The sequence below is a fragment of the Helicoverpa armigera genome, chromosome 1, assembly GCF_030705265.1.
Source record: "Helicoverpa armigera isolate CAAS_96S chromosome 1, ASM3070526v1, whole genome shotgun sequence".
Classification (NCBI taxonomy): Eukaryota; Metazoa; Arthropoda; class Insecta; order Lepidoptera; family Noctuidae; genus Helicoverpa; species Helicoverpa armigera.
In genome coordinates this window covers 12,592,241-12,607,709 of record NC_087120.1, presented here as the reverse complement: position 1 = coordinate 12,607,709, position 15,469 = coordinate 12,592,241, and the positions used below count along the sequence as shown (strand labels likewise).

General features: G+C 35.7%; 1 protein-coding gene across 4 annotated transcripts in view; it reads left to right on the top strand.

The window, feature by feature from the left end:
- LOC110379988 (DNA-binding protein D-ETS-3) overlaps window positions 1-15,469 on the top strand; it is a 64,310-nt gene that overhangs the window by 36,271 nt on the left and 12,570 nt on the right. For all 4 annotated transcript variants that reach the window (XM_064035553.1, XM_064035545.1, XM_064035547.1 and 1 more), the window contains 2 exons: window positions 5,818-5,871; window positions 13,043-13,114. In XM_064035553.1, the coding sequence (XP_063891623.1) occupies window positions 5,818-5,871; window positions 13,043-13,114 (126 nt within the window). The remainder of the gene's footprint in view (window positions 1-5,817; window positions 5,872-13,042; window positions 13,115-15,469) is intronic.

Below are 15,469 nucleotides of genomic sequence, written 5' to 3'. Positions count from 1 at the left end.
TGTATTTTTTTAGTGCTCACGTAAAAATCGAGTATGGTTTGACGCCTTTTTTAATCACCTGCAACTTTAACCTTCACCAGATTAACATTATTGATTCGATGTAATAAATTTTACGAATCTAAGGAGCCGGTCCTTTGAACAATTGTTTGTCAAAGCTTTTGTGTTATGAATCATAAAAAATGTACTCTAAGTAGTATTTTCGTCCTGTCGAGGCAGGCTCGTGGGTCGTGACCGTAACCCAGCGGCATAAATTATAATAAATCGAGCACGGAGCCACAACACTACCCGGCCTTGTTTGAAGATAACGTGTACGAATGGTCAAAGCCATTTGATTGCGATTTTGTCAAAGGAATTTTGTGTCTATAGGTATTCCTGTTTGTACCACCCAAAACCCTCATTGTCTTCAAATGAAATGGACATATTGACGAGCACCCAAAATCGAGACAATGCTCAAACAAAATGTTTACACGCAACAACACCTGAAAAGCATTGTGCCAAAATACAAAACACAATATGCCTAAACCCAGCCAATTATATGGACAATTATCGAGATAGGAAAAGGCAGGCAATTTATAAAAATAATACAAAAGGGACACAAAGGCGGTCATTGTTCCAGCCCGAAATTCGAGCGGGCGAATTAATAAAAAAAATACAATATGCGACTGACAAACAAGCCGAAACGAGTGCCAACTTCGATAGGCAATAGGCTTTTAATAAAAACGTTTTATGCTCTTTGAAAAAAAGCATCGAACGGTTCCATTTTCGCCAAACTGTGCGACGGCGGCGCGGGGCGTCGGCTCCCACAAAGCCTGATTATCGGCGCTCTACGTCATTATCTACCGCCCACCGTGTTTATTTTTCTCGGATAAAGATTAGCCGGAGTGTTTTGCTATTGGCGGGGTGGTGTGTTGAGGTGAGAGGGGGCGTGTTGAGGCGTGGTTAGGGTTGGTCGCCGCCCCGTGCGCCGGCCGTGCAGTCACAAAGTTTGTCGTAGGGCGCGCCGTACGCACCGACATGTGGCACCGCTCGTGAATCATGCTCGATATAAAAAGCTCCGCCGACTATCTCAGTCGCTCGGGCACGTTCACCAACTTCTCTATGTTATTTGCGGGTGAATATACCTTATATTATCTTATTGTATTATTGTAATGTGTACTGTGCAGTGTCGCGTGAAGTGTTGTGTGATGTAAGCACAGTTTGGTCAAAAGGTCGTAAGTACTAAGGATAGTGTGGATCAGTGCCAATATTCAATCAGTGGCTTTATATAGACTAGCATTCCCTAGGTATTTCAATAGGATATGTTTGATTACTATGTTATACAATTTTTCCCGAGGTCCTTTAGAATGTCAGCCTGAAATAGATTATTTTTTTAAATACCCACGTTAAGTTATTCTTAAAATGAAATTAATTTTTCGTTTTATCTTAGCTTATGAAAGACCTATAGATATATTTTTATATTATTAAATAATAGGTTCTAGATTTAGCTTACATAACGAAAGTATTTACTGTGGGTACCTAGTTATAGGAATTGTTTTGAGTATTTTAGTTAGAATGACGTTAGATACATAAAAAATTACCTTATTCCGTTAAGAATAGAAAAAAAAATATGTTCTCTTTCTGATGTTTTTGATAAGACAATAAGTAGTATTTAAGTAGCTAGTACATAGTCTTCAGTAGGTACAGATGTGGTATAATTTTGAGTCTAGTTACGCTGAATCTAGATTGAACTAGCTGGTGTTACTATAGTTTATTTACTTACAGTTTAACTGATTTTAGTAAAACTCTGCTTAGATATTCCGTCCTCATATTTATATTTTGTTACTTTCTTGTCCGTTTTAGAAACATAAAAGCTCCCGCACATTGCACACTTTTAGTCGGCTGATATGTTTTTGGGATCATAAATTAATATGAAAATGACGCATATTACAAAGGTCTGGAATTCACTTACCATGTCGCCTGAATGAAATTTTAGTAGAAGTAGATAATTTTAATCTTTACATCAACCGAATTTTAGCAAAAAACTTTTTTGATTTTTTAATTTATATTTTTACAATACCTAGTTTGAATGATAATAGTTTTCATAAAAGTATTAGTTAATTTGTGTCTACATTTAAGGGTTTCTTTGCCATTTTTGGCGGCCCCAATTTTTAGCCCATTTGTAGTCTAAAATGTAATTTATATTATTGCTGATTTTTTATGTAGTGACCTTACATTTTTTATTTGAGGTTAAATCAGACGCACCTTCCGAGTCGCAACAGTCAGCTGTCTTTTTACAAGCTTTTATTAAAAGTGTTTTCTGTGGCTTTTTGACGAGATAAAATAAAATATATCTCCTAATAGTTGTTTGGAAATTAAGCTTTTGCAATTAAAAAAATATATAATACCAGAGATTAGTGCATACAAACAAGTTCCTCTGCTAGTATCAAAATAAGTACGTTTTAATGAAAGTCGTACACAGAAAGAATTGTGACTATTCTATCTAAAGATAGTGTGCGAGTGCCCCAGTGTCAACAATTTCTATTACTTAATTCAATTTCATGTAACGTTTTCACTAAAATTAAATGTTCAAACAAAAATGTGAACAGAATTCGAACGTTTGTAGATGACAACGGAAATAGAGCCTTCCGTGTGGACAGCTGTCATTGGCCAACAATGTCGCCATGTTTTGTACGAGAATATTTCCAACTAGTTCTATTCTGTAACGTGTGTTGTTGAAGCCGAAGGGAGATGAAAAAACAAATGACGGAAAATTCTATTTTTGAAACAAAAAGAAGACCTTTACACTCATGAGTTCTTTACAGAGAAGGTTTTGTATGTCGTTAGAAATGGAATAAGACTCCTCACCGGTGTTGTACATCATGCGCATGCTATGGCACAATTGCGTTAACGAAATGGCATCGTCGCATCATGAGCGCATTACGGTGTATAATTAACACTAAGAGTAAACAGAGGGCCGACAGTTGACCGGCGGTTGGCAAAAAAAGTCAGTCGATCTGATACCGTGTAAATACCTGATCATAGTAATACGCGTAGCACCAAGGACTAGGTAACAGTAACATAAGAACAATGCGCAACATACGAGGATGGTGGGCCTAGGTCTTGTAGTTTAATTATTATGCGTTTTTCAGTCCAGCTGTTCTTACGACATGTCTCTAATTCATTAAAGAAAAAAGTATTCATTAGACATTTCCCTCGGATTAACATATTTAGATACCTACAGTTTATTTAATACGGGTCTATAGATTAAGGAGTGGTTACCACTGTGAGCTTTGAATTTAGATAGGCATAAAAGTCTAGACTGTCAGACAGAAAGTAGCTGAAAGAAATACGCTACAGATGCATAGCCAGTATTGCTCATGTCCACGTCAATCTTAATGACGCCTCGAATATCTGCATACTGCAAAGCCTTCTTTACAACGTTGAATACTAAGAACAGACACAAGACGATACATACAAACTTTTTATTTCTGAAACATTTTTTTAAGCCGTCGTACTCACCAGGCCCTTAGCCGCTAGTTTCTATCTAGTTGCTTATTATTTTACCATCGTTTTCACGGATAATGGCTCCTGTAGGATCCTCAAGTCTTTCATCACCTGGATAATTTTCCTGCTGAGGGGTATTTTGGCACCTTTTAAGGACTGAAAGCCCTCGGGGGTAGTTGTCTCGGTTTGAAGGGGTTGAAAGCCTTTCACTGAAGTGTGGAAATGAGCATTACTGTCTCACTTCAAGTCGTGGGGACGATGTAAGAATGCTTATCTGTGAGGGACGGATCAGTGGTTTTGTATAGCGGTAAATAAAATTGTTATGGTTTTAAGGGATGGTAGCAAAAAATGCCTATATTTTTAATATTTTGTGTTGTATTATTAGCAAGGATTTTGTTTGTAAAAATTCCTATAGGTTTTTTTTTATCTATAACTGGATTATTTTCCCATACCCGGATAAAAGTAGCATATTCCTATGGTCTCAAATTAAATAAAGCCTCTATAAATTCAGCTCGTATACTATGCAATTGAAACAAACAAAAAGACGGTTGTATTCATATATTAGTTAGTTTATGTATGAAATGTAAAGTGCAAGCGTAAACAAACCGACGCGGATGACAGGGCGTGGTGAGATAACTGTGTTCACATTGAACGCCTCTCCGATGGCTCCTTCAGGATTATAAACTAACTTCACTTACTTGACTTAAAGTTCTATTCCCCTAGATGGGGCAGAGAGCATCCACAGTGCTCTGTCATCGCATTCGGTCTTGAGCTTCGCGCTTTCTTTCACTCTACGTTCTGCCTATAGTCGCCGCCTCTGCAATGATAATCCGCCGCCAGGATCGTTTAGGATTATAAACTAACGCCCAGGCTTAACTAGCAGAAAAAGCTAGTAACTTTCAACTATTACTGTAAACTGCTTGCGTAAGCGTTCCAATGAGCACCAGGCTCTTCATTACCTTCTTTAAATCCACAGTGCTGCGGTACGTCCTACAATTGTTTGCCTAATCGCGGTACATGTGTTATTTTAAACTGACGGATACATCCTACCTTAATCAGGGCGTTGTGATATGTCTCCTGCAAGTAGCATCTAGAACTACATAAATACTATAATTATTTTTAACCGATTATAAAAAGGATAATTTTAATTTGACCATATATTTTTTGTTTCCTAATACCAACTTGATGATTGGATTTAAATAATCAAGATTCAAGTGACTTATAATTTTTTCATCGTCAATTACTTCTCAATGCCACGACTTATCATTCTCTTTAGGGACTTCGGCGTCCTAGTAAATAGATGCTTAATTCTGAGTCTAAGATAAAAATTGCTTGGGTTGTAGTAAAGCGGATTAGGCTATGTAAGACACTCTAAAGTGATACTTTCCAAAAACGTTTGCTATTTCTATAAAATAGCGCTGCTAAAATCATATTTCTTCGAAAAAGAAAAAAAAGTTATAGCTTCCAAAAATAATAAAATTAACAATTTCGTCACACATTTAAGTATATAATTTTCTAATTTATTTATTAATATATACCTAATTATCGTTACAATTGTACCCCAACTGAAATAACCGGGTGTAAGATAATACAGTCAGGTATGCAATGTGATGCAACACAAAATGCTCCTATATACGGACGGATCAGGACGGATGCACTTGGCAACAGTTCGGATGAACTTCCGATGCGGATATTGAACCCGTTATGCATCAGTACTGGGAGCGAACCTGATAAACTGGAAGTTTTAGTTTAACTGAAAACTTCGTAGAGGTAATATAGTTGGTTACGTGTGATACTAGGCTGCTCAGTGAGACATCTTTTTATATAAAAACTAATGCAAGTGGCATTAGTTTTACAACTCAAGAACGGTCGGTTCGTTGTTGTTTTATAACTCAAGAACGGTCTCACCTATCCAAACTCGTAACAGTTCCTAATATTAACATAGGAATTGAAACAAATGCCTTGAAGAAAATCAAAGATTTTATAAACATCGTTATTTGATCTGACACATCCGTCTTCTTCTTAGAGATTTATTATTTAAACTCTATTTTAAAATATCAAGAAGGCTTTGGTTTTGTTAAATGTATAACACTTATATTTTTTTTGATCTGATCTTAGTTTTTCGTCAAGCAAATTTTTACTAATCTACCTCAATCAAATTATTGAAGAATCAATGATTGAAGTTACAATATAGGTGGCTCATGCAGCTTCAATCTTCTAATAATGCACTCGAACATTATTTACCAATGACTACGTTTATACAGAGAGTCAAAACAATTTTAGAATTTGTACCTACATGTAAACATTATTATAATGTATGTATTTTATTTTCAGATGCCTCATACAAAAGTACTTGGTCTACTCACGCTACGTCACAAGGTTCGCAAGGTAAGTCTCTTTGACTTATATATCTATAACTAGCTTCTGCCAGCGGTTTCACCCGCATCCCGTGCGAACTACTTCCCGTACCGGGATAAAAAGAAGCTTATAGCCTTCCTCGATAAATGGGCTATCTAACACTGAAAGAAATTTTCAAATCGCACCAGTAGTTTCGGAGATTAGCGCTTTCAAACAAACAAACAAACAGAGTTTTCCTCTTTATAATATTAGTATAAGTATTTAGTATAGATACAGATGAATGAAGCTTAAATATTACGGATGTCCTGTTATACTAACTTACAGACACGTTTACTTAGGCTATTATTGTTTATTTATTATTACTTAGGTTACTTAGGCTATTTTTGTAGTCTTATTTGACTAGGATTTTCTAGACGACTTTGTGTAGGACGTGTGATGAGTGGACGACGCGGGCTTGCACTATTAGGTACTATCAGTGTGCTGTATTTTTCTTCTACAAAAAAATGGTCACCGATTATCAGGCGTGGGTTCGCAGCCTATGACGAATATATGTTTATTCCCAACTATAAATCGCTGTCGTCGTCTAAACTTAGCCGATATACGGTTTTAGGCTTGACCTTATCAGAACAGAAATCACAGCATTTCCGTCCTACCAGATAGCTTAGACCACAACTATTGGTATGCCATCTCCGTTCGTTATCGGCTGTGAGATGACAGGTCATGTGTGATGTTATCACTGGTCATTAGATAACAGCTAAATCTGATATATTGTGGTATTGATGTGCTAATTGATTGCCTGATTGAATGTTAAGTCCTGTTCTATTGATGAAATTATAGAAAGTATTTTTTTTATGTCTCCATTAGTAGAAAACAGAATATTTAAACACCTTAAATAAAAGAGTACGCTATCGCCACCGCGTTAAAAAATACTAAAGTCTATTAATTAAGGAAAACCAAAAATGACTACACACACTTAATTTCGTTTTTAAACCTAAAAACTTCATTCAATTCAATTTTATTTATTTTTTCCAATAAAAATCGGAAACCCTATTGGTCAAACCGCGTTCTGTATTTACCGCTGTTGTATAAGCTTGAAACCAACGAATCCAGCCAATATGACGTATCCGTGTCATTTCACGCGCAAAAATCAAAACAATGAGCCCCTAAAATGTTGCATGCGAGTGTTCACCGAAGCGAGACCGCGCGTGTCGGCCGCGTGCCTCGACAATACTGACTTAATTCTTTGATTGACACTTACAATATTTCGATAACTGATGCAATATTTTGATGATTATCATTTTAGCGCTCCCGCTGTATTATCGCGTGCACGGTTCAGTTGCTTCACGTTGATTGACTTTTGAATGCTAAATTTAATGTATTGTTTACATGTTTAGGTGATGGTGGGATGTCAGGGTGAATGTTTGAGTTTCAGGCGCATTTGATTTCAATAAACTATAGGTACTAAAGAATAATACTCAACGGCAGAAATCTATTTAAGTATGAAAAACTTAAACGCACTAACCACAATATACTTATTTGATTTACGTAGGCCACTGGGCTGCATGAAAAATATACCTATACGAAAAAGAACTTTATTTTGAAAAATATTTAATTATAGTTTAATTGTATGTATAGATTTTTTACAAACTTGCCTAGAAAAATGTGATTTTATTATTACTACATAATTACCACATACCAGCGCACGCAATTGTAGTTAGAGGGCTAACAAACTGATTTACACCCTGAGAAATATTTAAATAATTTACATATCTGTTGCTGAAATATAAATAACAGTGTTTATTCTAGTTAGTTTTATTGGAAAATTATTTTTTTAATGCCTCAAGCCTATATTATGTGAGATGTAGAAATACTTTTGATTACATTCGGCAATTATTATAAACTAGTGAATGCTTTATTTGTTCTTCAAAATCGCACCTAGTCGCCGTAGTGATGCGTTGCCGTCGCCGACTAGTTTTCGGTAAAAGCCGTCGCGCCGAAGATGTCTGTCTGGAGTACGTCATTACCAAAGGGTAATGAACGTATTTTTTTTAAATATTATTATATCAATGGATAAATTACCCATAAGGTAATTATCACATTTTTATTGACTCCTCTGACCTCTGTCAGCATAGTTAGCACGTTGACGATTATTTAACTATTAACGCCCCCTCTAAACCTGAACTGTGAACTGTGACCCACGGGCTACCTAAATGTTATTAATTAAAGCCCCAACGCTACCCCAAACTTAATTATGAACGCTTTCGATTTGTTTGACTGGCATTAAAATTTCATCAACGATTTAGGGAGCTGAGTTTTCTGTACAGACGTAATTTGTTAGACTTTTCGTTCAATTATTATAAAGTCTTAGTTAAGTTTAATGTAAAAAAGGCTTTGCAATTCTGTCTCTGTGAAAGGTCCGTGATAACATCATTTTATTTACCACATCTGTGATGTATAGTGAAATCTATGCTGTTCATACTAGATAATGGTTGGCTTCTAACTTAGAATTTTAGTCTATTTAATCTCAATCCAAAACACAGACCATTTTAAACGAAGAAAAATCGATGCCATTAACAGTGTCAATAAAATCCCCAGATTAAAATTTTCATTAGAGAAATCTGCATTAAAAATCTCAAACGCAAAAAAAAGGCACAAATGATCCCATCTCAACAAAAAGTCAGTTTAAAAACGGACCAAATATTTTAAGTCAGAGTTTGCGTCAACGAGAAGCGGCGAGCGCCGGCGAAAATTAGCTAAAAGTGCCTTTCGTCACCGGCATCTGTGCTCCTCGCACTTACTGAGGAAACAATGGGGAAGAACGGTACGGGAGTCGCAGGAAAAACCGCTTCAGGCATCAGGAGGGAAGCGGTAAGCACCCTATTGTTTTGCACTCCCCGAAGCGCGAATCGTTTGCAGCTATACGCTTGTATGAGAATTGTAATTTAGAATGAAAATTTCGCGCTTATGTATTGGGGTCCGCTGAATGTATGTGCGTATAGTTTTGATACGGTTCTGCATAAGATAACTTACTGAGCAAATTGCCTAATTGAAAATTTAATGTTTTTAACTCTTCCCAATCTAATACGAGTATGAATGCTGTTACAAAATAACTGAAATACTATATATTTTCTTTTATTAACATTTCATTAGTGTAAACGTGGTTTAAACATGTCTTTTAAAACTTAAATAAACGGTAATCTTAAATAACTGTAAATAAAATTGGTACCCTGAAAATATTTGCTGTTGTTCGTGAAAACGTGTAATGTACTGAAAGCATTGAAGTGAATTAAGCTCGAAATGAATAAATGTTTTAATGAACATTTCGAATTAGTGGCTAATAGAATTGCGCATTCTATTATTCAATGTTTTGTCATTTAATAATTGTTTGTTTTTGAAAAGGATCTGTTAATCTTAAAATGTGTTCATGACTTGAGATCAATAAAGTTAATTAAACTTTTAAGCGCTATAACTGCTGTGAATTGTTGACACTGCAGCACATAAACTTTGTGTTCTATCTTTCTTCTTTTCTGTATTCTGTGTGTGTATCTGTGTACATGAACTATTAAATAAATAAATAAATAAATAAACGAAGATTCATATTTTTTACATTTTAATTTAAATTCAGCACTATTTACTAAACTGTGTTTTGTTTAAAAATATACATAGGTCTTAATAAGTAAAGTTGTTAATCATTTAGAATTAAAATGAAGAAATCATATTGTCTACGCCAAAATACGTCTTAATCATTTTTCGTGAAGCGTCTTTTATACGGAGCAACATCCGTCGGCAACTGCCATTTTTTGAACTAAAAACTATAATTACTAACCATTGAGACTATTGAGTAATAATTAACACAATATTAAGTTAAACCGTATTGGCTTACACTACACTGTGTGCCTTCCAATGATTCACTAATTTAGCCATCAATTACTAGATTAAGCGCACCGCTGACCGCTGTTACAGTTCGTAGTATTCTGATTCGGCTTTGACATTACCTTCATTGTGTAAACTGTCAACAATATGAGGCACACAACAATCAAATTACAAATTAATCACTTCCACAGAGGCAATATTACTTTAACAATAGTTATAATAGGTCGCTTTATGGGTAAACATGGCATCATAATAATTGATATTAGTAATAAAAAAAATAGAAACATAGAAAAAACAACCAAAAAATATAATACAAGAAAGAAGAAAATCGAAAATATCCTGTGTCAGTTTTATCACCAGTACTCAAAGAATTTCATTAAGTATTCGCGTAGGACCGCACAAACATTTATTTAGACAATCCTTTGATGTGGTGTGATGGTTCGTCTAATCTGTGGTCGGCTGGTCCCAGTGGTGTTATTTAAATAGTTTTTATATTTAACAATAGTCAATAAACGTAACGGGGAAAAACATGACACCATATTTGGTATTATTAACTATAGAAAAAAAGCAATATAATACTAAAACTGTAGGTCCCGACTGTCATTTAACATTATTGGTATACGTTACGGGTAGCCATAAATCAGTCGTACCAAGGGGTACTAGGTTGCCCGGGTAGCTGGGTTGAGAAGGTCAGATGGGCAGTCGCTTCTTATAAAACACTGGTACTTAGCTGCATACGGTGAGACTGGAAGCCGACCCCAGCATAGTTGGTAACTACTCGGGAGATGAGATGATGAGACATTATAATAAAAAAAGTACAAAACCCCGTCAGTTTTAACACCAGTCCTACAAAGAATTTCATTAAGTATTCGCTCAGGACCGCACAAACATTTATTTAGACAATCCTTTGATGTGGTGTGATGGTTCGTCTAATCTGTGGTCGGTTGGTCCCAGTGGTGTTATTTAAATTGTTTTTAGGTGATCGTATTGAAAATAGGGTGCTTCGTGTTTGTAATAGGGGTCGCTGAGTGTAAAGTGTTTAAGATTTAGCGTGCTGATTTTTATTTTTTTTGTTCTCTAATTAGTGTGTTGAGATTTATTGTTAAGTAGGTATATTCTCTGATGACATTGTTTCGTGGGTTGGATTCTAACTTGAATAATATTATAAAGCTACGAATAAAGCTAATGCTAGCTATTGAACGCTAATCTTAGGTCCACACGTTCGTTTTGAAAAATTCTTTTAGTATAGAAAACCTATTTATTGAGGAAGACTAAAGGCCACTTTTTATACGAGTGTTAGTATTAGTTACCACGAAACATCGGTGACCGGCGGAATTTAGTAGTTTGACTTTCTCTTAATTCATAACTTGGTAATTAACCTTCCCGTAAATAAAACTCTGATAAATATATAATAATGAAACAAGCCTCCTTTCACGATAACAATGATCGTATCATATCTAATTTATTACTTCATTTCAAATAAATCTTCAATCAAAGCTAAAACAATCGCCAATCAATAACAAATGAACGACAAAAGGACGACAAATTAACGTTTTTTTTTCAATCTTCGAACTCAGTCGGAACCATAACGATATTACTGGACCAAAACAATGAACCCAAAAGCCACGGGATTTTCGACCTTACACACTCGATATAAAATTGTTACGATTAAAAAGTTGATTGACAGGTTTCGGCGTACCTTTTGGCAATCGATTAACGATAAGGGTATTTCATTTGGTACTGAATAAAAGGTATTAAAAAATTGAAGGAGTAATAAAGCGAAAGCTGGACAGATGAATTGTGATTAACAAATATTTGTGGTTTGCCAAATGCTAAATTTAGCAAAGAAGATATCCTAACTGATGTGGATGCTATCCTTCTATTAAACTCTGCTATTGACTATAGTTGTTTCGCGATACGTTTGCCTATAATGGGCTTATCTAAATTAGTTCGCTATTAACCCGACTGTCATCGAACAAAGCGCCAGGATTTCCATTGATGATGTTAGCCATTTGTTTCTTAGGGGCGAGAGGACCCGAGGCGTCATATCCCATTGCTATTCAATTCTCAACATTATTGTACTGAAGATAGGGTTCGATATTACAAGATAAGAGGTGTGAAGCATTCCTTTCTCTTTGATGCTCTCAATAGGATTTCACGCATAGTTAGTGTTAGAGCTATATTGTGGAAAGCTCTTTGATTTTGGGTGTATTTTTGATTCCATGTTTCACGGAGCTTGAACAACTTTGGGGGAAAATAAACGTGATAGTGACGGGAGATAAACATTATTTTCAGAATAGCATTTTATCTTCTTTTTGGAATTTTCGAACAAGAAACAGCTATGTATAACTTGAAGGGCATCAGAGCACAGCCGAAAAATATTCGGCTAGTCTATTAAGACGGCGTTAGCTGCAAAATATTAAACTTTTCTTTGGTCTAGCTAGACAGAAAGTAAAACCGAAATGAACAAAAATCTAATTTTACCCTAAAATCTTCGTAAGCCATTTTTTAGTCTTCTAATCCACCATTTATTCCAATACAATCCTGATCGATCGCTGCGACATTTAAGTGAACTCCGCAGACAAGATGTTGTCTAAACTACGACAATTCCATTCTTGTCCTCCCAATAGTTATCCAGTGAAGCGTCGGGCGCCGGCCACATTCGCTGAACATCGATCACTTGTAATATGATCCTTGTCTGATCTTGTAAAGCCACTATCTTTGGGGGATTATATTTTAGTTGCGTGAAAGAGGCTCACGTTTTTGGTATTTTTATCTAGTTATAGTTATATTTATATAAACTGGTTGTGTCGATTTTGTGGGCTGGCGTTTTTAATTATTGACTTCTTGACTTGACAGACGAGTGTTGCTTGTGTGAAAGGTTTGAGGGTATTTCATAGAAAAACTAGAGTACCTACCGCTTTCCGTCAAAAACAACAGAGTGCGGTACCGTGTGTGTTATGAAATTAAAAGTTATTGCAAGAGATGAAAATGCTATAGTTAACGCTTAGGGGACATCTCACCGACGGAATGTGAGACGGGCAAGCTCAAGTACGACGGAACCTATGAAGTGTCTTTTCAGTTAAAATTGTTTCTGCTTGCTATCCCGCCCCTATTTTTCAATCTAGGTTCAGCAGAACTCTTATCGTCAGCACATATTTTTGTTTGTAAATAAGGTTCTGCATAAAAAATAATAATTGACAGATAGTTTCCAGTATAAACGACACAAATGTGACTGCGTCTTAGTCTTAAAATATAATACGATAATGTAATAGCAAAGGAAATTGTATAAATTACTTTATGACTAATCATATACTTTTTGTTCCAGGCTATGGGTCCAATACGATTTCAGCAATGTCGAAGTCGACGCTTGACGCGCACTCGCACTTACGTCAGCCAGGTTAGTGTCTATAAAATCATGTTTTTTATACATACATATATTTCTCTTTATTTTCTCATGAAAGCTCCACAGGTATTTTACTGAAATATATCAACAACTGATCCGCAAAATTGTATCTTTATAGATAAGATAGAAGTAGCTTTAAAAAAGCACCTAAAACCACCAAGACCCTTTGGATGCGGTGCCCTAACACCCAAAGGAAAATTATAGTATTAAAAAGTTGATAACGTGACAGTGTGATTTTCAAAAGCCCATGTCCAAGACACGAGCACATATTGAGAAGTTAAACGAACTATACATTTTCGAATGACCGGACCCGTATGCTCAGGCAATGTTTGTTGTCCACGGTCAGTTACACAGGAACCCAAGGTACATATAGGTTATTTGGTGGGCATACAGGCCTTCCGTAGTTAAACATTCGCCAATTGTTTTATTGACATGACAGAAATTACATTGGAAAGTTCGTATTTTTAGGTATGCCGTTCTGTTCAAAAAAAAATATTACATAAAATTAAACAGATATATTATGCCGAGTATATGAAAGAACAAAATTGATATAATTATACAAATATAACAGTAATATTCGTACTCACAAGAGCTGGTAACACAAATGAAGTCGATTCTGAAGTGGCTTTATCGATGCACCCCCAATACGTGATTCTTGTACCGATTAGCTACATAATAAACGCTAATCTGTGGCATTAAGAGTACCAGTAAAATGAGGAATTATGAAACTAGATATAATTTTGGGCCATGTTTTGTGTTATGTTTAGGTTATCTTCTGGTCTTTTGGCCTATGTTAACGATGATGATTATTTGGGGAGATTCTGCAAATAAAGCGATGTCGCACTTCATACTTGCTTTCTAAAATAATCAATTTAAATTATCATAGCCGTAATCAACGATGAGAAAGTTAATATAGGATGTGAAGAAAAATATGGGTTAACATATTTAGTTTAAATCGTAACACTTCAAAAAATGAACTAGATAATGACAATACCGGCGCAGATAACATTTCATTGACGAATTATTATTGACGCTGATAAAAAAAAAGACTTTGATGAACCACAAAAAAGAGTACCAACCAAAGTAGAAAATATCACACGATTGTAAGGGATCAAAGTTTATTCAAACCACAATATTGCAAGCAAGTTAACATAGTAACGCGACCCCGCCTGTCGCCGGGCACGCGGCTACGACAAACAACGAACCCAATGTTTTCTAATGAAATCGAGAAGAGACGCGCCTCTGAGCTGTCACTCAATTTGGGACTCTCGGCTCTCACCCTGAACATAGTGATGATTGAGAAATATTTCGCTGAAGTGGACAAAAGAAATCAAGGTTTTGGTCGTGGAATCGTTGTAATAGACTTTATTGATTCAGAATATCAGTTCTTGAGACTATGTAAAGAACACACAAATCTGACCTATAAACAATTAGAACACACATGTCTGAACTAATTGAAATGGTCAGTGTGATGATTAAGAAATAGTTGAACATATTCATGAACATTAGAATACACCAAAACCCTCAACTGTCAAAATAATGAGAACAATAGATTTAATAGGAAAAACTGATGCAGTCGAGCAGTAATTGCCATCCAACTATTAGCAAGCCAAAAAATATAACTGACTTTCTTGATTTTTCATTCGCAGTGCAAGCACTAAATATTCTTATAAGTAGAAAAATCGTAGAGTGACGTAGAAGCAAACCACTTCGCTTTCAATTTTCACACTCAGCATTAAAACTAGTTCAATAATGAAGGAATGTGTTCAAAATACTTGGTGTAGGGGACCCAGGAATGCCTTGTTCGACCACTTTCATACATACCTGTTTGAGTACGAAACAACCTGTACCAAGTGCCTATTAACATGCGATACCTTATCAGACTCGTATTTTCTTTCATATAGATGGTAGGTATGTAGTCCTATTATAGGAGGGTGTTGGGCGTTTTATAGGCTTTGCTTGCTGCTTTTTCATTCAACTTCTTTATCTTCAAAAATATCTATTCTTTATCTTTGGGATTCTCTTCTTAACAGCTTCAACTTCTTTTTAATATGTTATTCTTCGTACTTATTAGGTACTCTTTTTCTCAATTACATAGTCTTACATAACTATGACGACAACTTGTTTTTGTGCCAAGATTTTTTCGTAAACTATTTCTCCTGCAAGCCATCATTCGCTATGGCTAGCAAAACATGTTTACCCAACGTTTGATCGGTCGCACCCACGGACACGCAAACAGGGGTACCGTGGGGGTACCTAAGTAAAGTAAAAATGCGAAAAGAAATCAAAACGTTGTTTTCACAGGCGTGCGTGCGGTGACGGCCGACATTGTCTTTTTATGTGCCGATT